Source organism: Chenopodium album, chromosome 11, assembly GCF_948465745.1.
Source record: "Chenopodium album chromosome 11, dcCheAlbu1.1, whole genome shotgun sequence".
Taxonomy (NCBI): Eukaryota; Viridiplantae; Streptophyta; class Magnoliopsida; order Caryophyllales; family Amaranthaceae; genus Chenopodium; species Chenopodium album.
The window spans coordinates 23963926-23990601 of NC_137844.1; the positions used below are offsets into that span (position 1 = coordinate 23963926).

The 26676-nt window shown below is 35.7% G+C and overlaps 1 protein-coding gene across 1 annotated transcript; it reads right to left on the minus strand.

Moving 5' to 3' along the window:
- Positions 1-6816: 6816 nt before the first annotated feature.
- On the minus strand, positions 6817-22718 carry LOC145567498 (mitochondrial uncoupling protein 1-like). The gene is made up of 9 exons (XM_081626789.1): positions 22458-22718; positions 21597-21812; positions 21431-21509; positions 21142-21275; positions 20957-21055; positions 20739-20843; positions 9744-9821; positions 7944-8030; positions 6817-7277 (listed from the first exon to the last, which is right to left on the minus strand). The coding sequence occupies exons 1-9, from the start codon at positions 22539-22541 to the stop codon at positions 7242-7244; spliced, it is 918 nt and encodes a 305-aa protein (XP_081482915.1). The 5' UTR covers positions 22542-22718; the 3' UTR covers positions 6817-7241.
- Between the last annotated feature and the right edge of the window lie 3958 nt (positions 22719-26676).

The following is a 26676-nucleotide window of genomic DNA, read 5'->3' on the forward strand; positions in this document are numbered from 1 at the left end:
CTCAATGTAACCTTGAATTACTTGTAAATTGCCTAAAATGAAGATTTAAGAACAAATAGAACACCCAAACATAAGTTCCAAACCTCAACACAAATCCTCAAAATTCCGAAAAATAACCCAAAATTTTTGAATTTTTGGTTCGAAAATCTAGAATTTTTCTTGTAAAATTCAAAAATTAGATGAGTTAAATGTAATTTGAGGTTAGAATGAGAAAAAAAAAAGTGAAATTGATATGCTTTTTCTAGAAAAAATAATAGGGTTTGATGAGAAAATAGAGTAGGGAAAGCTGGGAGAAATCAGGGAGAGAGAAAGGGGAAATAAGGTGGAAAACTTGGGGTTATAAGGGGGGCTGGCGCGCGCCAGGCTGCGGCTGGTGCGTGCGCACCAGCGCAGGGGCTGGTCTGCGTTGGCCGGCGACAAATGCTAAAAACCCCTGCCTACCTGGTGCGTGCGCGCAGGCAGGGGGTGCGTGCGCACCAGGTAGGGCTAGTTATGCTCAATAATTCAGGCCAAACTCTGACCCCTGTGGTGCGCGCGCGCAGGGATGTGGTGCGTGCGCACCAAGGGGGTACGGGGATGGTTCAAAAACCGGCATCTTTTTGCCAAAGTAAGTGAAAAATTTCTGACCCCTTTTGTGCGCGCGCGCAGCCTTTGGTGCGCGTGCACCAAGCAAGAATATGTCAGCCATGAATATACTGCCGTGTTTGCATGAGGGGATATTTGAAAGTGCAGTCGAAAAAGAGAAGAATATCAATAAAAAATGCAAACATGAGAGCATAAAACCCCAACAATATTCCACCTAAACTTAACCAAACCTCGAGAAAGCTTGAAATAACACCAAAATTGTTGGAAATTGTCTCCGAACCGATCTCATGGTACCTAAAATCAAGAAAACAAATAAAAAGAAAGAGAAATAAGAAAAATCTCAAAGATAAAAGAAATATAGAAATATAGAAAAATGTAAAATCAAAAGAAAAACGTTAGAAAACCGGGTTGCCTCCCGGATAGCGCTTGTTTAACGTCATAGCTCGACGTCCTCCACCAATTAAGGTGGTTGCCGGAAAAGCAATGAGTGAACAAGGCCAACATAAGCACCGTCGAAATACTTCTTGAGACGATGGCCATTGACCTAAAATGGAGAAGAAGAATCCATCATTGAGACCTCTACAACACCACTTGGAAAAACATTCTTGACCAAATAGGGACCGCTCCATCTTGACATGAGCTTTCCGGGAAACAACTTCATTTTTGAATTGTAGAGAAGAACCTTATCGCCAACACAAAAAACTTTCTTCTCAATAAGCTTGTCATGTGTTTCCTTGGAACGAGCTTTATACACACTAGCACAATCATAAGCATCAAACCGAAGCTCCTCTAACTCATGAAGATCTAACCACCTTTTCTCCCCCGCACTTACCAAGTCAAAGTTTATCTTCTTGATTGCCCACAAAGCACGGTGTTCAATTTCAACTAGGAGATGGAATAACTTGTCGTAGACTAGGCGGTATGGAGTGGTACCTATGGGGGTCTTAAAAGCCGTTCGATAGGCCCAAAGAGCATCATCCAACTTATCCGACCAATCCTTTCGACTTCTCGCAACCGTCTTTTCAAGAATAAGTTTGATTTGACGATTAGAGACTTCCACTTGACCGCTTGATTGAGGATGATATGGGAGGCCGAATCTTTGATGGACCCCATGATTTCTCAACATCTTTTGAAAGGCATGGTGAATAAAATGAGAACCGTTGTCGCTTATCACCGCCTTGGGAACCCCAAATCTTGGAAAGATTATCTTCTTAAACAACTTCATAACCACCTTGTGGTCATTAGTTGGGGAGGCAATGGCCTCAACCCACTTAGACACGTAATCGACCGCCACAAGAATATATTGATTTCAGAAAGATGAGGGGAATGGTCCCATAAAATCAATACCCCACACATCAAACACTTCCAACTCAAGTATGGGTTGTTGAGGCATTTCGTTTCTCTTGGAGATGTTCCCAACTCTTTGACATCGATCACATGTCTTGACAAAGCCCCATGAATCCTTAAAGAGATGTGGCCACTATAATCCGCATTGAAGGACCTTAGTGGCGGTCTTAGAGACACCCATATGGCCCCCGCTTGGATCCGAATGGCACATTTTCAAGACACTAGGCACTTCTTCGTTTGGCACACAACATCTAAGTAAACCATCAACCCCACGCTTGTATAAGATGGGATCATCCCACACATAATGCCTTCCCTCTCTCTTGAGCTTCTTTCTTTGATTCTTAGAAAAAGAAGGAGGAAACTCCCCACATGCGAGAAAGTTCACTAAATCGGCAAACCATGGGAGTTCCCTTGCTTCAATTACAAGAAATCATCAAGAATTCTATCCTCAAATGGAGAACCATCATCTTGAATTTGAAAATCTTCCAAACGAGAAAGATGATCCGCCACAACATTTTCCGCTCCTCTTTTATCCCTAATCTCAATGTCTAAGGTTTGGAGCTCAAGAACCCACCGAATCAACCTTGGCTTGGACTCTTTCTTGGCAAAAAGATACTTGAGAGCCGCATGATCCGTGAAGACAATGGTTTTGGAACCCAATAAATAACAACGGAACTTCTCAAAAGCATGAACTATAGCCAAAAATTCCTTCTCCGTTGTAGTGTAATTGCGTAGAGCTCCATTTAGAGTCTTGGACATATAATAGATCACATGAAGTTTCTTGTCCACTCTTTGACCCAAAACACCTCCTATTGCCGAATCGCTTGCATCACACATCAACTCAAATGGTAAATCCCATCTTGGAGCTTGAACAATAGAAGTAGAGATTAGAGCTTTCTTCAACTTATTGAATGCCTCCAAACACTTATCATCAAACACAAAGCCGACATCTTTTTGAAGAAGATCATTAAGAGGCTTTGCAATGAGCGAGAAATCCTTGATGAATCTTCTATAAACCCGGTATGCCCTAAGAAAGATCTCACTCCCTTTACGTTCACCATAGGTGGAAGCTTTTCAATGACTTCAATTTTAGCTTTATCCACCTCTATCCCCTTATGAGAGATCTTGTGGCCAAGGACTATGCCTTCCTCCACCATGAAGTGACATTTTTTCCAATTCAAGACCAAGTTCACCTTTTCACACCTTGCAAGACGTTTTTCAAGGTTTTCAAGGCATGCCTCAAATGAAACACCTCCTACAGAGAATTCGTCCATAAAAACCTCCATCTCCTCTTCCAACATATCTCCAAATATTCTCATCATGCATCTTTGAAATGTCGCGGGAGCATTGCAAAGGCCGAATGGCATTCTCCTATAAGCAAATGTACCATATGGACAAGTGAAGGTTGTTTTCTCTTGGTCATCCAGGTGGATAGGGATTTGGAAAAATCCCGAATAACCATCAAGAGAACAATAGAACTTGTGCCTTGTTAGTCTTCCAAGCATTTGATCAATAAAAGGAAGGGGGAAATGATCTTTCTTTGTTGATGTGTTTAGACGTCTATAGTCTATACACATCCTCCATCCTATGATCGTCCTCGTCGGAATGAGCTCACCTTTCTCATTCTCAACGACGGTCATACCTCCCTTATTTGGGACAACATGAACGGGAGAAACCCACCTAGAACTAGAAATGGGGAATATGATTCCCACATCCAAAAGTTTGGTGATCTCCTTTTTCACTACCTCTTCCATTTGGGGGTGTAGCTTTCGTTGCCTCTCAATAGAAGGTAAAGCACCCTTCTCAAGAGTTATGTGATGTGTACATAAAGCGGGGCTTATACCTTTGAGGTCAACAATGGTATAACCCAAAGCACTTCGGTGCTTTTTCAAAACACCACACAACTTTTGAGCTTGATGCTCACTCAAAGAAGAGCTAACAATCACGGGAAAAGTGGAGTTGGGTCCCAAAAATTCATACCTAAGGTGTGATGGAAGAGGTTTGAGCTCAACCATTGGAGCACCTTTACCTTCCTTCGATGTTGCCACTTGCAACGCTTCTTGGGTAGAAATGCTCAAACACATTTGCCCTTCATCATCCTCAAAGCTTCCATTGAGCAAATCTTCATACAAACCCATCTCCTTGTTTGGGGTACCTATCTTCTCCTTATTTAACAAAACATTCTCAAGAGCATCGTTAGAAGTGAGCAATTGCTCATCCATGGAAGACACAACATGATCGAGAGAATCAATTAACATATAATTTTCTAGAGAAGAACTTGTATACTTCATGCTATCATTCAAATCAAATTCTATCACTTTATCCCCTACTTTGAGCAAAATTTTAGCACTTTTTACATGTATCAAAGCACCCGAAGTAGCAAGGAATGGTCTCCCTAGAATTATGGGGATATTAGCGTCTTCATCCATCTCAAGCACAACAAAATCAACCGGAATAACAAATTTCCTGACCCTTAAAGGAACGTCCTGTACCTTACCCTTAGGGAACTTAATTGACCTATCGGCCAATTGCAAAGTGATGTTAGTAGGTAAGAGTTCTCTTAGCTCAAGTCTTTGGTACACCGAGTATGGCATAAGGTTAACACTAGCTCCTAGGTCACACAAGGCATTCTTAATTTGCATTTTATAAATGGCACAAGGGATAGAAAAGTTTCCGGGGTCTTTTAGCTTAGGTGGCATCTTGTTCATTATGATAGCACTACAATTCTCGGTCAAGTTCACCGTCTCTACACCATCACATGTTCTCCTACCACTCAAAATGTCTTTGAGGAATTTTGCGTAGTGGGGCATTTGGGTGACAACTTCGGTAAATGGTAAAGAGAGATGAAGTTGCTTAAGCATGTCTATGAATCTTCCAAATTGTTCATCTAACTTGTGTCTCATGAATTTTTCTGGATAAGGAAGCTTAGGTTTCACAATCTCTTTCTCCACTCTCACCTCACTAGGCTTCTCAATCTCAACCTCACTCAAAGATGCACCATTTCTCTCATCTTCAACCAAAGCCCCTTTTGTGCCCTCTTTAGTCTCACTCATCCTAGGCAAACTCTCCTCAAGGATCTTACCACTCCTTGTGACAATAGCATTAACCGGTCTCTTAGGATCTAGGTCTTGGGAAGGTAAAGAAGAAGGACTAGCATGGTCTTTCAAAGCATTAGCAAGTTGAGAAATTTGATTTTCAAGCATCTTATTATGAGTCATCATTTCATTAAATTTCTTATCACTTACGGTGATGTAAGTGTTCAACAACTTTGTTTGATTTTCAATGATTTCTTCCAAATTTGTTCTATGTGAAGAAGAAGAGGATTGAACATAGGAATTATCATTTTGGGCCTTTGGAGAAACTCCGGGTGGAGGGCCTCTTTGAGCATTGTTTTGAAAATTGCCTCTACTTTGATTGTTCCAATTACCCCTAAGTATCATGTCTAGGATCTTGCTATTAATATTATGCTTTAACATGATTATTTTTATAACTATTATGATTTATGATTATAATTATGATGATTGTTGCTTGATGCTTATTTATTGTTATTGCTTGATCACGCCTTTTATGCATGTTTATAGGGAATTTGTACTTGTAATCACGCTTAATAAGATAATTCATAATCTTGTTTGGGGCTAATATGATTATAATTCAAGTGATCGCCAATAATAGTTTTATTTGTGCATTAAATTCAACCAACGTAGATAAACAGGTTTAGGGTTAACCTGTTGATTGCATGTTAGTCAGAAAGTGCACATGAATACGAGAAGAATAAAGTAGAGGCCTATTATTAGGGCAGGTTTAATCTCTTTTAGGTTGGATTTGTACCCTCATCCCCGAACCCTATTTGGTTCAAGACCTTTTGGAGTTGACGATCTCATGGATCGTTAAGGGGTGTAATCTTCACCTTGTGAACGGTTTACAAGTTCCTAAAAACTTATTGGCGACTCTTTTGCTCTAGCTTTCTTCCCTTTGGACGCCACCATACTTAAGTGTATGATCACAGTGGGGTTCAAGTTTGGGGTAATACTTAAAATATTCCCTACACTAGCACATTTGTAATATTATTTTATATTGTGAGACTTTTTATTTTGTCTCACAACCCTCCAAATATACTTCCTCGTGCCAAACACTTGCCCATGTGCCAAATTGTCATCTTTTTGTAAGTTTTCATGTAAACGTAATATTTGATACATTTCATCTTAATCTAAACGCTTTAAGCTTTGCCAGAACACAAATTTCTGCTTGACCATCTTTAGGAATTGATATCTAAGATAAAATTTAGTCAAGCAATATTAATTATATTCATCTCAACTTATAATTTCCATAATATCAACCTATAATACGAGTAATGATATTAACAATTTAAGTTTTAAATATATCCTAAAGAAAATTTATACTACCTCCGTCCCCGAAAGAACGATCTATTTAGCCTAATTTTAGTCCCAAAAAGAATGACCCATTTGCATTAAAACACCCACCAATTTGCAACAATATTTGTGCAAAATTAACTTCCCCATATAAAAACTTGATTTTCTATGTAATTTTATTACTTTCTCTATTTTTTTACAAATCCCATGAAAATTATATATTTTCAATATACTTTTATTTCTTTTTATTTAACTTTCTTAATACCCGCGTAATCAACTCAAATGGGTCGTTCTTTCGGGGACGGAGGGAGTATTTGCCTTTAAAAAATGCATTAGATTTGTTTCGAACATTCTAAATTGACACTAATTTTTATGTGATTAAGATTTTTAAGTGTTGGCCGAAATTTAATCGAATTGGAATGGTAAAAAGTAATTACAAGCTCACTTGGTACCAAATTTAACTTGAATGCCAGAGCTTCACTTTGAAAATTCAGAAATCTGAATACAGATCAACTCAAGCGCTTATATCATGGGAAACTGGATAAGCCAAGACTGCCTAGTCAATTTCCAAGAAAATTGACCTTTGTCAACATCATATCATATATAACTGTAAAGCAGAAGTAAATTGCTGGATAAATAATAAAATTTATTGATGAATACATGTCATTGTGCTATGAGTGAAATACAAGGCTTTTAGGCCTACGAAGGTGTAAATTAAATGTTTTTATCAGGGAAGAGGATGGGAGATGACAAAATCCCCATCAAATTTGGACCTGTAACTGTGTTCAAGTATGCTCTTCTCCTACTTACGATTCGGCACCAGTTCGCCTCTGGCCATACATGACGAATATAGCAGCATTTTACAAACTGCTACAACAAGGCTTTATTTTCAATGATCAGTTCCCTCAGATTTCAAAAAAGAATGTAGTCAAATCTTCATCAAGAAGATTCCAAATTCCTCACAACCTTCTTTGCCTGCCAAATAGGAAGACATATTCAGCACCTAATATGCAAGAAAATTATTTCCAAGTTTTATTACTAGGCGGAAATCTGACAATAAGTTTTTACCACCCTCTCCCCACCCCCTCCCCTTTGAAGTTAAAATCTTTTTTTTTTATTTATAGTAATGCCAACATTGGGTAGTCCAGTATTTCTGTGTAACAGAATGCATTTTGCAGTTTAGTCAAAAGAAAGGAAATATATAGATACAAAGTTCTTACAGGTTGAAATGCTGTGGTCAATACCAAAATCAAACATATTTCGAAACAATTAAATTTCATCCCCACAACATGTTAAGCCTTAGGACACCCTTCTATCTTTGTGGCAAAAGCACCAATTAAATAGCATAAATTTTACTGCAGAGAGGTCAATTCAGTTCTTAGATTTTTTAAGCTCTGACATAATTCCCAACAAACCTAATTCAACTAAGGTTAGTCTTTTTACTAATCATATGATAAGCGTCAAGCATACAGGAAATAAACATTGATCATAAAGAAGTAGAGATCTGTACAGAGAGCAAAAGGTTAACAAAGAGAGTAATGTACAATTAGACTACCTTTCAGTTCAATCCCCAAGTCAAAGTTGAAGATTTGGTCAACGAATACTTAAGATATAGGATAGTTTAAATTCAAGAGGACATACCTGTTCCAGAGTCAAAAACATAATGACATTCCAAGATCCAAGGCGTCCAAAGTTTGGAATAAAGCCCTTGTAAAATGCAAGAGGACCCTGCATAATAAAGAAGGATTGCTCATGGACTAAACAAAATTTACTGTGTTAACTTTCAAAATCTCACATTTTGCAAAAAGAATAACGATACAAAAGAAAAATTGCTCAGCAATCTAATCAACTAAACAGAAGGTAGCAAGTTACCATGTGACGTTGGGGCATCTTGCCTTAATCAAGTTTTGAACAAACTTAATCTATCCTCGTACTTTCCATGTTGATGTATGAAGCCAATGGAGACACTTTGTATAAATTAAACATATAGTTAGACTGGTTAATCCATGGCTCTGATGCACTTGGGAGGGTTGAGTTGACAGAGAATCGGCATAAAGATGACATATGGTGAAAGGGTTATGAAGATAGGATTCATTACTCGTCTATTGAAGGATAGTCCATGACAAGAAAAAGGTGTCACAGCTTTCCAACAATAACTCAGAGACCAGAATTTTAAAAATAAAAATAAATAAAAAAAAAAAAAAAAGAAAAGTGGATTAGATACTGGACCAACAATACTACTAGACTGGACCAGAAAGTATTAAACCAGTTCATGATCAGCAAAAGTCATAATTTTTTCCGTTTCTTCAATGAAGGTTGTCATTTATTTGGCAAGTTTAAAGACTTAATTGCTGCTTGAATACAATTAGTATTAAAGACTGTTTATTTTATTGACGGAATCATGGAGGCTTATATTTTTCACGTTTAGTGACTTGTAATTAAGTTATAACAAAACAATTTGCACATCTCTATAAACAAAGGTGAGGAACAGACAATAAAAAGGGTTAAAAGTTATCAGAAGTACATTTTCTTCCCTATATGCAGTCTCAGATATAATCTCAATCACGATAACAGTTACAGAACCATTTCGAGGGCAATGAAGGTGGTTTGCAGTCATCACGGTCTAACAGGCACTGTAAGTTCAAAAGCCATTATAATGTCACTGCAATGTGAGGATCAATGTTGCCAAGTTTAATATTGTACGATCAAAAGAGGAAAAAAAAGAAAGATTTAGACCAGATCAGAACCCAAAAATTGGAAATAAGGAATGAAGACCTTGACAAAGCTTCAGCTATTTGGAGAAAACAATCCAGTCCAGTCCAGTCATTAAAGTTTTCAGGTCTGGTTGGGGTTTCAACAGGCCTAACAAGGCGATCAGATGTGCAATTTAAGCAATACACGAGACATGGTCATTTGAAATTTGGCCAAAAGATATGGTCATTTGAAATAGGCGATGACCCACAAAACCTAGACAGCTACTAGATTAAAGAAAAACGTTGTCTGGGGTAGTCATATTTCTAAAATTTCAAGACACTAGTCTTCTTGGTTGATTTCAAGTTACTGTGAGTGATAATTGAAACATGATTTTGCTTGATGCCCAATGCACCAACACGACTCTAAGGTAATTTATTTTGTAATTTATCATAAGCCATTCGTGCAATATGGTGACTCCGCTGCCTCCCAATATGTAGGGGAGCTTCACTATGTTGTAATTTGTAATTGGTTCAAAGGACAATGAATATTCAGCCAAGTTTAGTTCTCTTGCAACAATCTGTTGACAGTGGAAATAATTTTTGTTTAATTATTATTTTTAATCCACGGCAATCACATGTTTGATCTTGAATTATTGTTGTTATACTGTTAATGTTAGTTCTTGAAATAGGTGGCTAGAGAGAGAGAGAGAGAGAGAGAGAGAGAGAGAGAAGATGAATAACAACTTACATCATTCTTTAAGGTCTTGATGAAACAATCAAGCGTACTCTTGTATGCAGAAGAATCTCCCATCATTCTGGATTTAACCTAAAACAGAAATATCAAGCATTTATATATAAATAGACATCTTTCCAAACAGGGGTAGAATATATATTAATCAAATTCCTCTTAGTTAGCAAGCTCCTTTAGATAGCATCTATAAAACACTTATATGAGTTATATCTTTTTTAACAACATCATGAATGTACCTTTTATGAGAATGAGGATGATATCAAATATCTTGACCTATTCTTATGAGAAATTGTTCATCAAAAGGTGCTTGTGTTGGTAGTTGCAAATACAGAATCAATATATACAATTCCAAGTAGACTGAGGTTGATTTGAACTCTATACTCATTATATGTGTAAATTTAATACAAAGAGATTTCATGTGCACATTTTTATCTGAAAATGCTCTTATATGAACAGAAAATGCACCTTTCTTACAACAACAATTCGTTAGTATCATCTGCAACATTTTTTGAATTGAAAAAGTGACTTATCATAAGAGTAGTTGACTTTTTTGAAACACATGTAATATTGGCACAAGAGGGAAGGAAAAAAAAAAAAAAAACAGTAAAACAAAAAATGTTAGTATGTTACACTATGTACTTGTTATGGAAAAGATAAACAAAAAACAATATAAATAAATAAAAATAAAATAGGAAGAATAAGAAATTTGGAGAAGAATTGATAATAGATTAATGTGGTGAGAGAAGAATGATGACACATAGAGTGACACATGGCACACATGTTGCACCCAATCATATTGAATGAAGGGTGACACATGGCGTTAGCATGTTGTCCCTATGAGTTTTAATGATATTATAGATTATTAAGGTAAGACTTTGGCCCTCATTCCTTACCTTTAAGGGTCATGGGTATGAGGGCTTGTGATACTTAAAAGGGTTTTGTTGTAAGAGTTCAGTGGGTAGAAAATTGGGTTTTAAAATGGAGTCGAAAAGTTAACCTGTAAAGTAACGCCGCCACCATCCTCATCTCTTTGCTATTACGGTTTCACCTCAAAATAATTAGTATATATATGAATGTTTTATAAGTCAAATTCAAAAATTTAAACTTTAGATCTAACTTTTTCAGTCTAATTTGACAATCTAAAACTACATAGGATGATATAAAAAGTAATTTTTTCCATTTTTTCTTTTTTTTTTTTTTCCAATTTTTAGGGTCAGTAGTTTTTAGGAGGGTTTTGGTGGATTTCCAGTGGTGGTGGGTTTCGGAATGGTTGGAAGATGTTAAGAGGTAGTTTTGGGGTGGTTTCTAGGTGGATGGAGGATGTTTAAGGGTGATTAAAGGGAGATTTTGGGTTTGTTGGAGGGTGGCGCAGGATGGCTGGTGGTGGAGGTAGTTAGGGGTTGGTTGTTGGTATGGTAGGTGGTGAGGTTTCTGGTGGAGTGGATCATGTAGCTTAGGTGGTGGTGTGCTGGTGTGTTATGGTGGTCATTATTATGGTGAAGACGGCTGGCGGTCTAGGGAAATTAGGTAATCAAAGGGGTAAAGGGAATAATTAAATTGGACAAACAAACAACATAAAAAGCAATTAGGGTAGTTGATTGCCTTTCTCTTTCCAAACAATTCAAACCAAACGCCCCCTAAAAGTATAATAAAACATTCTAAATAACAACAGTTCTCGAACTCTTAGTCACCATCTTCTCCTTATTCACTCCATCTAAGAAGGGTTGTGTTAAGAAATCTAACCATAAACCTAATCAAATTCAACAATTCAATCTTTCTGGTAATACATTTTGTTGTCACAAACCAGTAAAACTCTCCTAGTGTCACATCTAACACCAGCAAACATTATTATGAACTGCAACCAACATAAAAGCATATAACTCAATGATTCGGCTAACTATAGTTGAAAAACAATATGAAGAATTTCACAACACCTAGAAGAGGCACAAGCATGATCAGATTTCATCTAGTAGACTAATATTCCAACGACTCTTTGAATGCAAGCAACATACTTAAATTAAGCACAAGACACATCGCAAAATCATCATAAATATGTAACAATGATCTTAAGTAACCAAAAATGTGTAATTTTAGTAATATGTTTACTTGAAATACATGTATTAATCATAGTTCAACATTTTAATTGCTCATTTTATCATATTTGTTGGATCTTAAGATCCTAAGATCTGATCCTAATAAGATAGCCCCCTATAGGTCCATAGTGACGGGCCTAACTAAGTTTAAGTTTGATTTGGATAGTTTAGATCATTTTAAAACCATGAGTTCTCATTCTTCTTAGCAAACAATTAATTTACAGAAAAATAGTTTTTTATTAACACACCTTACTTTTCACTATTTTTGTGAGCTAGTATCTTTTATAAACTTTTTTCCGAATACTTCGTATTACCTTAAAAAGGGACTCTCTCTCTCTCTCTCTCTCGCTTCATTTTCTTTTTTTCTCCTTCGCCTAAATTTAGCGCAAGCACATACGAGATTAAGTTGACCCATGTCTCAAATTGGTTCGCCCCTCATTACCACCTTATAGCCTTACTACAGTGCCACTCACATTCCTTTTTTGCATATAATTTCAATATTTTGGCTTTAAACTATAATAAGATAAATAGATCTCTCTCAAATTCAATTATTAGCTACGAAGCTTACCATAAAAAGAAAAATTAGAAGTCTTCAATTCCTCATGATGGTACACACCAATCATTTCTACATTTAGAAACTAGAAGGGCATGAAGTAAGGAGCCCAATAGAGACTAATTCCCTAAACATCATGGATGCCCCCTATATTGTGTATCCACCACGCTTCCAACAAAGTGGTACAAGAGCCACGTTATATATAAGGCATGGCAACAAAAAATAATGACGTAGCTTTTCAATACTCCAAACTCAAAAAAGAAAATTATGATAAGTGGTATCTACGAATGAAAACTATTCTTAGAGCACAAGGAGTTTGGGTGATTGTTGAAAAAGGTACAACTAGAAGATAACTCGAAATTAAATGAAGCTGATAAAGAAATTATGCAAACCGAGAGGAACAAGGATCAAAATGCACTTACGGTCATCCATTGAGGATTGGATGATAATATGTTTAAGAAAGTTGCTAATGCAACTAACTCCAAACAGGCATGAGATACTCCTCAAAATTCATTTGAAGGAGTAAGTACACCAAAGAAGGTTCGCCTTCACACTTTAAGAGGAGAGTTTGAACACCTTAGAGATGTTTGATAAAGAATCCATCTCAGATTATTTTGGAAAAGTTCTATACGTTGTGAATCAAATGAAGAGGCTTGGTGAGTTAATCATAGACTCTCGTGTAGTTGAAAAAAATACTATTTTCTCTTATTTCTGATTTCAACCAATTAGTGGTTGCTATAGAAAAGGCTAATAAGGACTTGGATTCCATGATCATTAATGAATTAAATGGGTCTCTTAGAGCCTATAAGAGTAGTTAAAAAAGGGTAAATAGGAAGATGAGCAACAAGTGTTGTAGGCTAAAATCACTTTTACTCCCTCCGTTTCGTAATAATCGCAACACTTTCCTTTTATGTATGTTTCATAATAGTAGCAACACCTCCATATTTAGAAAAGACCCACTATTATTTTATAATTTTTCTCTTCCACTAATCCTACTTTCACATATATTTTACTTCTCTCTCCTAACAACCTCACATACACAACTTTTCTATTATTTCTCTTTCCAATTAACTATACTTTATATTAAAAGCAAGTAACCATATGACACGATATAAAAGCAAATTTGTTGATTCGGATACGAGTGTGACTGGTAATGTAACTTTTGGAAATGGCTCAAAAGTAAATATCATGGCTACGTGATAGAATATTCTATCACTTGGAGGTCAATGGATGTTAAATAATACTTGGAGGTCAATGGATGTTAAATAATAATGGAGGGACAAAAGTTATGGCTACGTGATAGAATATTCTAAGCTTATAGTCATAGTCTTTATGACAAAGAACAAAATGTTCTTCATAAACTTACAAACAATTGGACCGATGTGTTTAAAGACGTGTATTTAAGATCCTATCTTGGAAGTGGCATATGAAATTTGGTCACCTCAAGAAAATGGTATGAGGATTGCCCCATGTTGGTCATCCGAATTAACTTTGTGAAGAGCAAACATTTGAGAAATCCCTTTTCGAAACAAACTAATTCAAGAGCTATAAAGCCACGTGAAAAATAAATATGAAGCTTTTGAAACTTTCTAAGAAAATTAATAGAGAAAGAAAGTGGTTATGAAATTAAAATGTTAAGGACCGGTGAATTCGCATCTAATGAATTCAACAAATATTTTGAGGACCAAGGAATTCGCCAACCACTTACTGCTCCTAGAACATCATAACAAAATGTGGTAGCTAAAAGGAAGAATAGAACCATTCTTAACATGGCAAGATCCATGTTGAAAAATAAGAAGATGCCAAAATAAATTTGTGTAGAAGAAATTGCTTGTGCAGTTTAATTGTCGAATCGTTCACTAACAAAGAGCTTGAAGAATGTGACGCCGCAAGAATTTTAGAATGGATGGAAGCCAAGTGTGTGATATCTTCGAGTAATTGGTTTATTTGCTTTTGAACAACTTGATAATCGAAATAAAAACTACTCTTCATCGGATATGACAAAAAATCTAAGGTTTACAAATTGTTTAATCCAAGTGCCAGCAAGACAGTGATTAGTAAAGATGTAGAATTTTATGAAGAAGCAATATGGGATTGGAGTATAGAAGAGGAAGAATCTTATAACTTTCTTCCTCAAATTTCATCACCGACACTACATTCGAGTGGAGATTCATTTGGTTTAAGTGAAGTACCAAAGAAATATGGAAGTCTTTCGAATTTTTATGAAGTTACATAAAGGATAGAAGCTAATGCTTTGTTATTTTTCTTATTCAATGATACTGAACCAATGAGTTTTAATGAAACAAATTAAAGCCATGAATGAAGAGACTCATGCTATCGAGAAAAACAGCACCTAGGATGAGCAACACGTCTAAATGGAAAGAAGGCAATATGAGTCAAATGGGTTTTCAAAATCAAGAGAAATGCCAAAGGTGTTGTAGAAAAGTACAGAGGAAGGCTTGTTGCTAAAGGTTAAAGGTTATGAGGAGGTATTTGACCCAGTTGCTTGACAAGAGATAGTAAGGTTGCTAATTTCAATAAAAGATTCATTAAATGGATGTAAAATCTGCGTTTCTAAACAGATTTCTAGAGGATGAGGTCTAAAACAACCAAAAAGGATATGTTATCAATGGACAAGAAAGTAAAGTTCTTAAATTAAAAAGGGTTTTATATGGATTAAAGCAAGCACCTCGAGCATGGAATAGTCAGCTCTATAAATACTTACTAGAAAATGAATTTTCAAGGTGCATTCATGAGTATGCACTTTATGTGAAGAAGAAAAACAATGATGTTTTCTATGTTTGCATTTATGTGGATGATCTTATATTCACAGGAGCAATATTGAAATGTTTACAGATTATAAGAAAAGAATGGCACTTGAATTTGAGATGACAGATATGGGACCCATGCCCTATTACTTGGGAATTGAAGTTATACAAAGTGATGATGGAATTTTCATCTATGTGAGTATATGACGAATGTTAATCCTATAAACACTCCATTGGAATGTGGGATAAAATTATCAACGAATGATTCATATGAAGAAAAAGTGAATCCAACCTTGTTTAAGAGTTTGGTGAGAAGTTCACGATACTTAACTTGTGACATTAAGGCTATTGGACTAGTAAGTCGTTTTATGGAGAATCCATATACTTCTCTTCTGCAAGCGGCAAAAAGAATACTCTGGTACTTGAAAGGTATATTAAATCATGTTACTTCACAAGATTTCAAGAATTCTCTTGCTTAGGCGAAAAATCCTGTGTTTCATAATCGGAAAAAAATAAAATAAAAAAATATTGGCACAAGATTCCATTTTATAAGACAATGCGTCGAACAAAGAGAAATTGATTTGAAGTTTGTAAAGTCATTAGATCAAATTACTAACATCTTTACAAAGCCGCTAAAGTTTAATGATTTTAATAGAAAGCAAAAGTAGATTGGCATTGTGAGAAAAACTTTAAGGGGGAGTGTTAAAAAACTTAAAAATAGATTAACTTGACAAATAACTTATTATATCTAATTCATGAAGAATGAAATTAGGAATGTTATTATTATTAGAGAAGAGAGAAGGAGAAATAATTGATTTTCATTGAAAGGGTTAAGGTAGTAGCATTATATAAATGCTAAAAATGCTAATTTATTTTGTAGAATACACATATAAGAGATTATAAGAGATATTGTTTAGTACATTTGTTTTCCTCTCTATATTATTGAGTGAAATATTTTTGTATCCACAACGCTTCTAACAAATTGATGGATTCTGCTACAACAGACATTTTCAGAGATTAATTCCCGGATCTATTGGTGTTCGGTGCCGATGAAGTAACCCTTGTAGAATATCATATCTTTATTTTCTTTTTCTATTCTATCTCTTCGATCTTTGCTCTTCTCCATTTTTTGTTCTTTCCCACCTTTTTTTTTAAGGAGTGATCTTTGGAGTAAAAACAAGGCCGCGACATCTTGGTTGGGCTGTTTTGTAAAGGATTTTCTACTAACCGAATCGAGATTGTCCGTATCAACAAGGGGTGTTAAAAAAAACCCGTGATTTTGTTTGAATCAAACATTTCAACCCCAAATCAACCCTTAGAAAGTTACATCTATTGTTTCACTCAAAAGTTACTTCATATTCAAAGATATAGTGAAAGATCTTCCCACTTACGACTCTAATCCTTTACTATTCTACCATAACTCTCCGTTGATGTCTCTAATCCTCTACTATCTTTAAATCAAATTTGCATCGTGATAACCGTGACCCGGCCCGAGATCAATGCATCATACCCATTCCTACGACACTATAACCGTTCCCGTGATCGTAACCAAAACTGCATTTTCGAACCATGTCTCTACCCACCTACAATAACGCAAAAAAGGAATTTTTTTCTCCTAATTATCTTTTCAAATCTTTTTTTTTTATAATTATGAAGTAACAAAAGCATGTTGCGCCCTTCTTACTTTGTTAATCACGTGACAACCATCCCTCTTTTTATTTTTTAATTTTACAAAAAAAATAAATTATATTTTTTTTATGCTTACATTTGAGTGTTTTTAGATAAATTATTATAAATAACAATAAAGCGATAAAATTTCTTCAAAAAAGCAATAAATAAAATAATTATCACTTTAATTTGATTTTTTATTAAATTATTAATGCCAAAAAAAGGTAAAATAAAACAATTAATATTAAAATTTGTGCATCGTATCCAATAGGTTATGCGCTTTTGTTTTGCGGCTTGGCCCCAAGGACCCTTTTCACCTTGCGCTTTTTAAAACTAAGGTTAGTAGAACGTAAAAGAGTCTTTGGTTGCTTGGAATAATGTTTGTCTTCCTAAAGTTTGTGGTGGCTGGAATCTGCTTTCTCTTCCTGAGTGGAATAAAGCAGCTGTCACTAAGTTACTTTGGGATATTGCTCACAAGGCTGATAATCTTTGGGTTAAGTGGGTTCATATCTACTATTTCAAGCACAAAGATTGTTGGACCGCTCCTACCCCTGCTAGATGCTCCTGGTTCTTGAAGAAGATTTTGAGTTGTAGAGATATTGTGAATGATCAAGGGGGATGGGATGGTTTCGTTCAGGGCAACAAGTTGAAAATCAAGCAGCTTTATGCTGCTATTAGGCCTTAAAGTTCCTTGGAAGAGAGTTACTTGCCATAACTTAGCAACTCCCAATAGTGTTTTCATATTGTGGCTAGCTTTATGGAATAGGCTTGTCACTAAGGATAGGTTGCTTCAATGGCACATCTCTTGTGATCCAAAGTGAAATGGCAATGAAAGTGTTCAGCATCTTTTCTTTGATTGTGATTTCTCTAGGAAGGTTTGGAGTAAGGTTTTGGGGATCTTACGTGTTTCCAAGCCTGTTCAACAGTTTAGTGATGAGATTGATTGGATGAAGAAAATCTGCAGAAGTTCCAGATTGAAGAATAAAGTGATCCAGGTGGCCTTCACTGAAACGGTTTATGGTATTTGGATTCAAAGGAATGCAGTTCTCTTTACTGGTTGTTGCAAATCAGTTGATGCCCTTGTTCGGGATATTGTTTTTCACTCAGTTTGTAGAATCCCGGCGGGAAGCAAATATTTGATCGTTTAGGGCTTGTCTCGGGCTCTTTGTGTTTTTGTTCTGGTTTCCTTGGGTTGGGTTCTGATACTGGGTTTCCCGTTGTTTCTTTTTGTATTGGTTTCTTTTTCTGCAGGCTATTTCTGTGCTTTGCTGTGCTTCTGTGTTGCTGCTGCCTGTGGTTTGTGTTGCTGTGCTGTTGGTGTGTTGCTGCTGATGTTGATGCAGTCTGCTGCTGCTGTTTCTTTGCTGCTGGTTGGTTGCTGATCTGCTGCTGTGTTCTGCTGCCTGCTGTGGTTTGCTGTCTGCTGCAGTCTGCTGCCTGCTGTGCTGTCTGTCTGCTGCAGTCTGCTGCAGGTGCTGCTGATCTGTTGTTGTTGGTCTGCTTCTGCTGCTGCCTGCTGTGCTGTCCTGCTGTGCTGTTTGCTGACTGCTGCAATCTGCTGCTGGTTGCTGTGCTTGCTGCTTGCTGCTTGCTGTTGTTGCTGGTCTGCAGTGCTTGTTGCTGTTCTGTGCCTCTGCTGCTCTGCTGTGTGTTGCTGTGCACTGCTTTGCACTGCTGTCTGCCTTGCGCTGCTGCTCTGGTCTGCTCAGTGCTCTTGTGCCTGCAGTGTGCTGCTGTAGGCTGTAGGTGGTGTTTGTTGCTGCTGCTTCTGCTGGTTTGCAGCTTCTGCTCTGCTCTTTGCCTTGCTTTGCCTAGCTGCTGTTGGTGTTTTCTGCTGTTGGTGCTGCTGTGCAGTTATCTATTGTTTTGTGCTTTGTTTTCTGCAGTTGAGGCTAGCTTTGGTTCCTTTTTTTGCTGTCTTTTTGTTGTTTTAGTTTTCTTGTCAGTTTGCAGGTTTGTCTACTACTGACTGTTGGTTTTGGTGTCTTTTGGGTGTTTGGTTTTGTTGTTTTTCCGGTTGTTTGTTGTCTGGTCCTGGTTTCCGGAACCCTTCCTAGAAGGTGGCCGGAAGTCTGAGTCCAGTTGTTCTAGGTCCTTCCTAGAACCCTTCCTAGAAGGTGGCTAGGTTTGGATCTAGAACTGGTTGTGGGGTTGGCCTGTTGTTTTCAGGTCTTTTTGTGTTCTGGTGGTAGTTATAACTTAGCTTTTGTAAGTTGTAACTTTCTCTCTTTGGTAATAAAATCTTATTTTCCAAAAAAAAAAAAAAAATTGGTGCTCCCTATATCATATACTCCCTCCATTTTCGTTTAGGTCTTCCAATGAAAAATCCGAGAAGCAAATGATGAAAGAATCAAAGAAGGAACAATTACTCATTTCATAATTTAAAAATAAATAAATAAATAAAGAATAGCATTTTCAAATAAAAAAGAGATTCCACTAAAAATTCATATAACGTATCACCAAAAGCTAAGTGCAATATTCAAGTGTTGAACCTAAATAGCATAAGGGGAGTAAAAAATAAGAGTCAAACTCTCAAAAAATTCAAAAATTCTAAGTCTAAGGTACAATTCGACCATATGACTGAGAGTAAAAAGGACCGTACTTCTTGACAAATTTCCTTGCTTGGTCCATTGTAATCAATCTAGTTTCATGTACAAGAAGAAGTGCTATCCAATGAATGAATTACTACAACAAAGGTTTGGGCTTCCAAAAGTCTGCAATCTCTTACAAAAGCCCAATTCACCAAGTCACAAGCTAATTCTATCTCTTATTAGCAACTTTTGGATTCACAATCATTCGTCTTCGGACCATATCACTTGACCAATAATAGCCATGGGTCGTATACATCCTTACCAAATTACCAAAAAAAAAAAAGCAGAAAATAAGCCTTAATTAATATGTTTCTTCCTGTCAAAATCCCTGAGATACATACAATTGTTTGACATAGAATCTTTATTGCATGAATTAGAAGTGTTATGAATCAATGCTAGTCCCTGAATGGAAATCTACCATAATTCTGCTAGATTTTTGTTTCCCGATGTGAGAAGCACATTCTACAAAAGGGAGGAAGGCCTCTATATTTCTGCTTCTTCTCACAATTTTTTTTTTAGGGATCTGCTTTCATCCCACATGAGCATTGAGCAAACCTGATAAAGTTGCTAGTGCTAGTTCTTGCTCACTTTATATTTACTAGAAAACATTAGAAAATTGTGAAATCATTAACATTTTAACTTTTATAGTCTTATCCAGTTCCATATTTGGATAAAAAAAATTCACAATAACGCCAGCTGGTACCTTACATTATCTATTTGCTTTTGTGAGAAAACTAGTTAATAATTGTGAAAATATAATGTAGCCCATCTAGAAACAATAGAGCTTGCACAAAAATCCTAAATATTCCTCTTCCAAACCAGAACAGGAGACTTTAATTTCTTTTATCAATCAGCCAGGAACTAGACAGCTAGTTTCCATCAAACTCATCTCATCCTAAATGGAATTACTCTTTTAGTTCTGAAATGCTACATTCCAAGTCCCTATGTCCAAAGTTTTCCATTCACGGCCCAAGTTGGCAATGTACTATTTCTAAAACCAGATTAACTGTTCTAAGCATATACAAGATTCCTTCAAGACAAATGACTATAAATATTTAACCAATAACCACCGGCAACCATATACATTTCTATAATCAGCTGACCAAAATTGTATTCCAAATTGTCCCTATATTGGGCTAGCATTTTAATATATAGGAGTCCATTCCCAGTCATTGGTGAATTTAGATGATGGATTAACCTATTGACAGTTTCAGTTAATTAATAGTCAATGTCTAGAGATTAAACCGCACATAATACTGATGGCAGGACACCAACAAAGCTCAAGATATCAGGATTGCTCTGTAGAGTGAAAGACAAACCACATCAACAGGTGAGCCAATGCAGACAGCAACGAATCCAGCTCCAAGACCAGACAGCAAATGGGTGACAACATTGTCGGTGAATCCAGGTATCCTCAAAATGGTCTGCAGTATAAATGAAATACGAAGTATAAAGTATGAGACAGTTAACCAATTATAGTTATAAAGACATGTAACAATAATCAAGAACCAAACAGTGAACGAAAAACCTAATTTACCTGCTTCACTTGATCATAACTAGCCAGTTCAGCGGCATTTATGATGGCATTTCGTGCTACATTTGGCCCAAGGCCAGTCCATAAGGCCCTGAGTCCTTCCTGAAAGTCCAAAGGATTAACCAACAAGGAGAGAGGGGTTTGTATGAAAACCAACTGTTCTAATGTAGCTCCAAATAGGCAATAACCTGCTTCACAATAGTAGAGTAGGCATTTAATGCTCCAGAATAGCGCCTTGGCACACCGGGTGCCAATTTCCCCTCAGCTTGAAGGCGAACTTTTACAAGGTCAGTTGGATTAGCAATCATGATTCCCAAAGCGCCTGCAAAGAATACCGACATCTTAGCCCCTCAATCTGCTGAACAAACACTAATATAGCATGACAATTATCTTTAGTGTCATCACGCCCTCCAATAAACTGACAGCTTGAGTATTTTATCCCAGCAAAAAACTAATAATTTGTGTTAAGTTACATACCGGTGGTAAGTCCAGCAAGTATCTTTTTTGACAAGGGAACATCGCCAACATGGTCTTTACCCACATATAATGTCTTAACCTGTACAAATTGCAACATAAAATTACACTCATTTGATGGATGTGACATGACTTTTAAGGTTAATCAGGAAAAATCACTGAAACTTACTGGATCATACAACCCAATCCTTAGACCACCAAACAGGCATTGACGATGCAATCCTGGTACAATTCCTTTCCATAGCGCAGCTAGCCCTTCTTCCCGGCCAATAGTTGCCACTGTACCGAGCATGCCTTTATATTTTGGTAAAGCTGCTGCATCTCCGATTGCTTTCTTCTGAAGCTGCAGCCTGACTTTAGCAGTGTCCAAAGGGATGGTACATACCTACATCACCCACATAAACAAAGTTCTCCATCTAAGAAGTAATGGTTCCAACATATGTGCAAAAAACAATTGTTTGAAGGCCATTCATTAATCGTTCTCAACGTTTACACCCATCATCATGTCACATTTCATTAACCTCAATCTGAATTTTTTACTAATTAGCATAAGATTCTTCATCATTAACATAGATATGTAACGACTACCGTCAACATACAACCATTTTATTTCCAACAGCCTCGATCCTTCTATATATTCATATTTAGAATACTACATATTTATCCATTCTACATGATATATGTTCCTTTTAACAGAATTGAAAAGGTCAACATAAACAAATATTATCAGCAAATAAGGTTAAAAATACAAACCAAATGTCACTATCAAAAAACAGTAGTAATCTGAATAAATCCAAAATCACAACAATTGAAATCCCTTGATTATCATACTTCATTTTCTCTAATTTCACAACAATTCCCATCAAATCAAAAGAATTACGGGATAAAATTCAGACCAAATTTGATTCGACAAAAAAAAAAAAAAAAAAAAAAAAAATCGTCAACACTCAAAATTTAGATAAAATATAAACATCGAACGCATGAATTGAATTCAAAGCATAAATTTCAAGAGTGAGCATTGATTGATCACCTCAGCAAAGCAAGCAGCGAATGCACTGCTAGCAAGCGTGCCAGGGAAGGAGATGTTGGTATGATCGCCAGTTGGAGCCACCATTGTCGAACAAGCGGCGGCAAAAGAGATTTTAATGGAGAGGAGTTGAGGAAGAAGACTAGGGTTGATTGGAGTTGGAAAGTGAATTCAATGAAAATGAGGCCATTTAGAGTTGGGAGATGAGCGTTACAACAAGGCAGTGATGCTATTCTGCATCAGCAGTAGCGCGACTCCACGTTAGCAGGGATGTTTGAAAGTCATTCCTACTCGCTCAAATTTCTAAGGGTTGGTTTTTAACTCAACTCGTGATACATTAGTTTATGATTAATTGTTTTTGTTATAGGAAGGAAAAAAAAAAAGAATATAATCTAATATCATACGAAGTATATCTCTAATATATAAAGTCGGTCTTGCAGTCAAGTCACGACACAACGACACTTGACATTCCAACTTTTCGTCAACTGTCTAGCGACAAATAGATTCACGTTAGACTAGATTGGATAAATTTGTTTAGGATAAAAAAAAAAAAAAAAAGTATACATAAAATAATTTATAATTCTTTTGAAAAAAAAATTATATTTTTATTGACAAACGAATTTTACTTACAATAAAACACCACATATTACAATCATATAGCTAATATATACCGCTAAACTTTTAGCCAGGTCACGAGGCAGCGACATTTGACGTTCTAACTTTTCGCCACATGTCGCGCCACATAGACAGCAATTAATTAAACACAAATGTTTCCTTTTTTACTCACACGTGCGCGACAGGTTTTTCAAATTTAACAAAAAGCGAAATTTTCTCTTTCTTCTTCACTATTCAGCAAACTACTCTCTCTCTCTCTTGTTTCTTCCTCAATTTGCCATTTTCTCTCTCTTCGAACACCATTTTCGCTCTCTTCAATCTCTCTTCTACAAGCGATTGTTGCTCTCTGCGTTTGAATTTCGAAGTTTATTTGCTATATTCAGGTTCATTTACTTACTTTTTTTGCGATTTTTGTTAGTTTAAGTTGTTTTGATTCTTCGATTTTTAGGTTTTTTGATTTTGTTTTTATTTTCGATTTTCGTAGTGTTTTATTCTGCAATGGTTAAGAAGAAGATTACAAAGAAGTCTTCAGATGTTAAAGAAGGTGTGTTTACTTAAATTTTTCATCACTTTTTCAAAATTTTCAATTGAATTTTCGCTTATATATGTTGAATTAGTAGTGCATGTTATTTTTATAGTTTTCACTTGATTTTTCATGCAGATTCTGATAATTGAATTTGAATTTTGAAGTTAATATGTTTAATTTTGCTTTATTTTTTTGTTCATTGTTTATAATTGGTTAAAAATTTGTTATATATGTGTTGTTGTGTTGTTATATGTTATACCTATTTTTCATGTTTATTTTCAGAATTTTTTTATCATTGCTTATTATTCTTTTAATTTTGCATGTTAGGTTTTTAGCAGAGAATGCTAATTAAACTGATTTTAGGTTTAGGTTTTATGTTTTGGTTTGAGTATGAGTATAATAGGCATATGTGCATTGTGTTTGTGCATTGTGTTTGTGTATCTGTGTTTGATTAACATGCATATGTGCATTGTGTTTGTGCATTTGTGTTTGATTAACATGCATATGTGCATTGTGTTTGTGCATTGTTCATTGTGTTTGAGTAATAGACATATGTGTCATTTTTATGCTTTGACAATGTTCACTTTATGATGTTAAAAAGGTCACTTTATGCTGTTAAAAGGGGTCACTGTATGTTGTTACATGGGTAACTTTTTCAGTTAAAAGGGTTACTTGTTGTATTTAAAAGGGTCACTTTATGCATATAAAAGGGTCACTTTTTGCTGTTAAAAGGGTCACTTTGTGCTGTTAAAAGGTTCACTTTGTTCAGTTAAAAGGGTCACTTTGTGCTGTTAAAAGGGTCACTTTGTGCTGTTAAAAGGGTCACTTTATGCATTTAAAAGGGTCATTTATGCACATTATTCTAAATTTTTCCATGAGTAATTTCTGAAGTTGTAATTTTTTGTTATTTCTTTGTAATAATTAGATACAGGTGGTTCAATAGGTGAATATCGTTATAAATTGCCTACAAAAGGAAAAGGAAAGCCTAAAGAGCCTGCTAAGGGTAAAGCAGTACCTAAAAAGGCCCAGACAGTTCCTGAGAAGAGCAAAGCGGTACTTAAAAAGGCCGTGAAAATTCCTGAGAAGGGCTTAATTATTTCTAAGAATGCCAAACCAGAGTCTGAGAAGGCCAAAATAGTTCCTAAGAAGGCCAAAATTGTACCTAAGAAAGCTAAAACAGTGCAAGATTCTGATTATGAAATGCTTTCTGATTTTGATTCTGAGTCTTTTGTGTAAACATACATAGTTTTTTTTTTTTTTTTTGCATTTTTTAATTATATTTTGTTTTTAGTTTATATTGTTTCAGTTACATATTTATTTTTTATTATTATTTAGGGAGCGAAGAAGCTTGATTGCAAGGTGTAGACCATATTCATTGGAAATTTTGTTGCAGAACTTTAGTCCTGAGCAAAAACAGGTTGTTGAAGAAATTGGTTTTAGTGGTTTATTACATCTGAAATTGAAAAATCTTAATCGTCAAATGCTACCTTGGCTTGTTGAAAACTTCAATGGTGGTAGCTGCATGTTTACCATTGCTACTGGTAAAGAATTTGTTGTTATCAGAAATGATATATGTGATGTGTTTTGGTTGCCTTTGAGTGATATTTGCGTTCTTGAACTTAATAAAAATTCTAAAGATGAAAGTGTAGATAAACGTATCATTCAGGCATGGAGATCTGATTATGGTCTTTCTGGTAAGCAACCTCTTCATTTGTCAAAATTGGAGTCTCGGATGGTTGATTTGGTTGATGGAGGGGAAGAATTTAAGAGGTGTTTTGTTCTTCAAGCTATGTCTAGCTTTTTAGCTCCTACTACTAATAGGACTGTTTCATTGAAGTTGCTGAAAGCTGTTGAAGAAGTTGATGAAATTAAAACTTTCGATTGGTGTTCATATGTTTTGAAAAAGTTAAAGAAGGTTGTTCAGAAGTATAAGAATGATGAAACTGCTCAAAATGTTAGTGGTTGTTTGCTGGCTTTGCAAATTATGTATTTTCATCGTTTAAATTTTCAAGGTGAAAAGGAAAGTAGTACTCTTCCTTTGATTCAACATTGGACGGATGCAAAGATTAAGAAGCGGATTAAGTTAGAGATCAAAGCTGGTGGTTATGGGCAGGGACCGTTGGATACTTTTACATATCCTGTGTCACAGCTTAATTTTAGGGAAACTGTTTTTAAGCAACCTCCTACTTTGGGATACGATAAGGGTGCTTCTACAAGTGGTACAACTGGCCGCATTGTTGCATTTGAGCTTCCAGAAGGTATTAAGACCGATGAAGAAATTAAAGAAATTTCAACTGATGTAAGTGTTCTGTTTTTTTATATGTTTAGTTATTATTGCTTTATGTGCACAAAAGTTACCCTTTTGTGTACAAAGTTACCCTTTATTTGCACCAAAGTTACCCTTTATATGCATTAAAGTTATCCTAAATATTTAGTTAAAAGGGTTACTTTATGCATATAAAAGGGTAACTTTATGCATTTAAAAGGTTCACTTTATGCATTTAAAAGGGTCACTTTAAGCATATATTTTGAATTTTTACTTATTTTATTATTTTTATTTGTAACATTTATTTATTTTTTTTGTTCATATGTTTGTAGGTTGTTCATGAAACATTTCTTTTGTTTAAAAGAAATATGGATGTTTTATTATTTGTTCAGTCAACTGGTTTTCAAACCTTGAATAAGTTGATTACTTCTCGCAGAAGTGTTTCATTATCTTCTGATGATTCTGTTTCAGTTTCTCAAACTGAACAGCTACTCTCTGATCCTCATTATCTGAAGATTTTAGATGGTTTAATTGATGAGTGTAATAAAATGAAGTTTGTACATGATTTGTTTCGTGGTTTTTATGAACCTACAGAAGGTGATAAAGATGTTGTTCCTGAAAAAGAACCTGCACAAGGTTTGAATGAAGATATTCCTAAGGATGATGACAATGGTCATGGAAAATGGTTAATGAAGGTCTTAATGGTTCTAGACCTTCTGGTATCATTCCTGATCCTACTGAAAATATTCCTGTTGGGCATATTGATCAAAATGAACCTGCAGGACGTATCATCAGAGCAAATAAATCTCTATGCT

What these genes read in the sequence shown, in the direction of transcription:
- LOC145567498 (XM_081626789.1), bottom strand. Translation starts at nt 22,541, where the DNA reads ATGGTGGCTCCAACTGGCGATCATACCAACATCTCCTTCCCTGGCACG. An exon ending in ACTCTACTATTGTGAAGCAG is followed by an intron (nt 21,056 to 21,141) that starts GTTATTGCCTAT and finishes TTGGACTTTCAG; the next exon opens with GAAGGACTCAGGGCCTTATG. An exon ending in TCAAGACCTTAAAGAATGAT is followed by an intron (nt 8,031 to 9,743) that starts GTAAGTTGTTAT and finishes TTTATTATGCAG; the next exon opens with GGTCCTCTTGCATTTTACAA.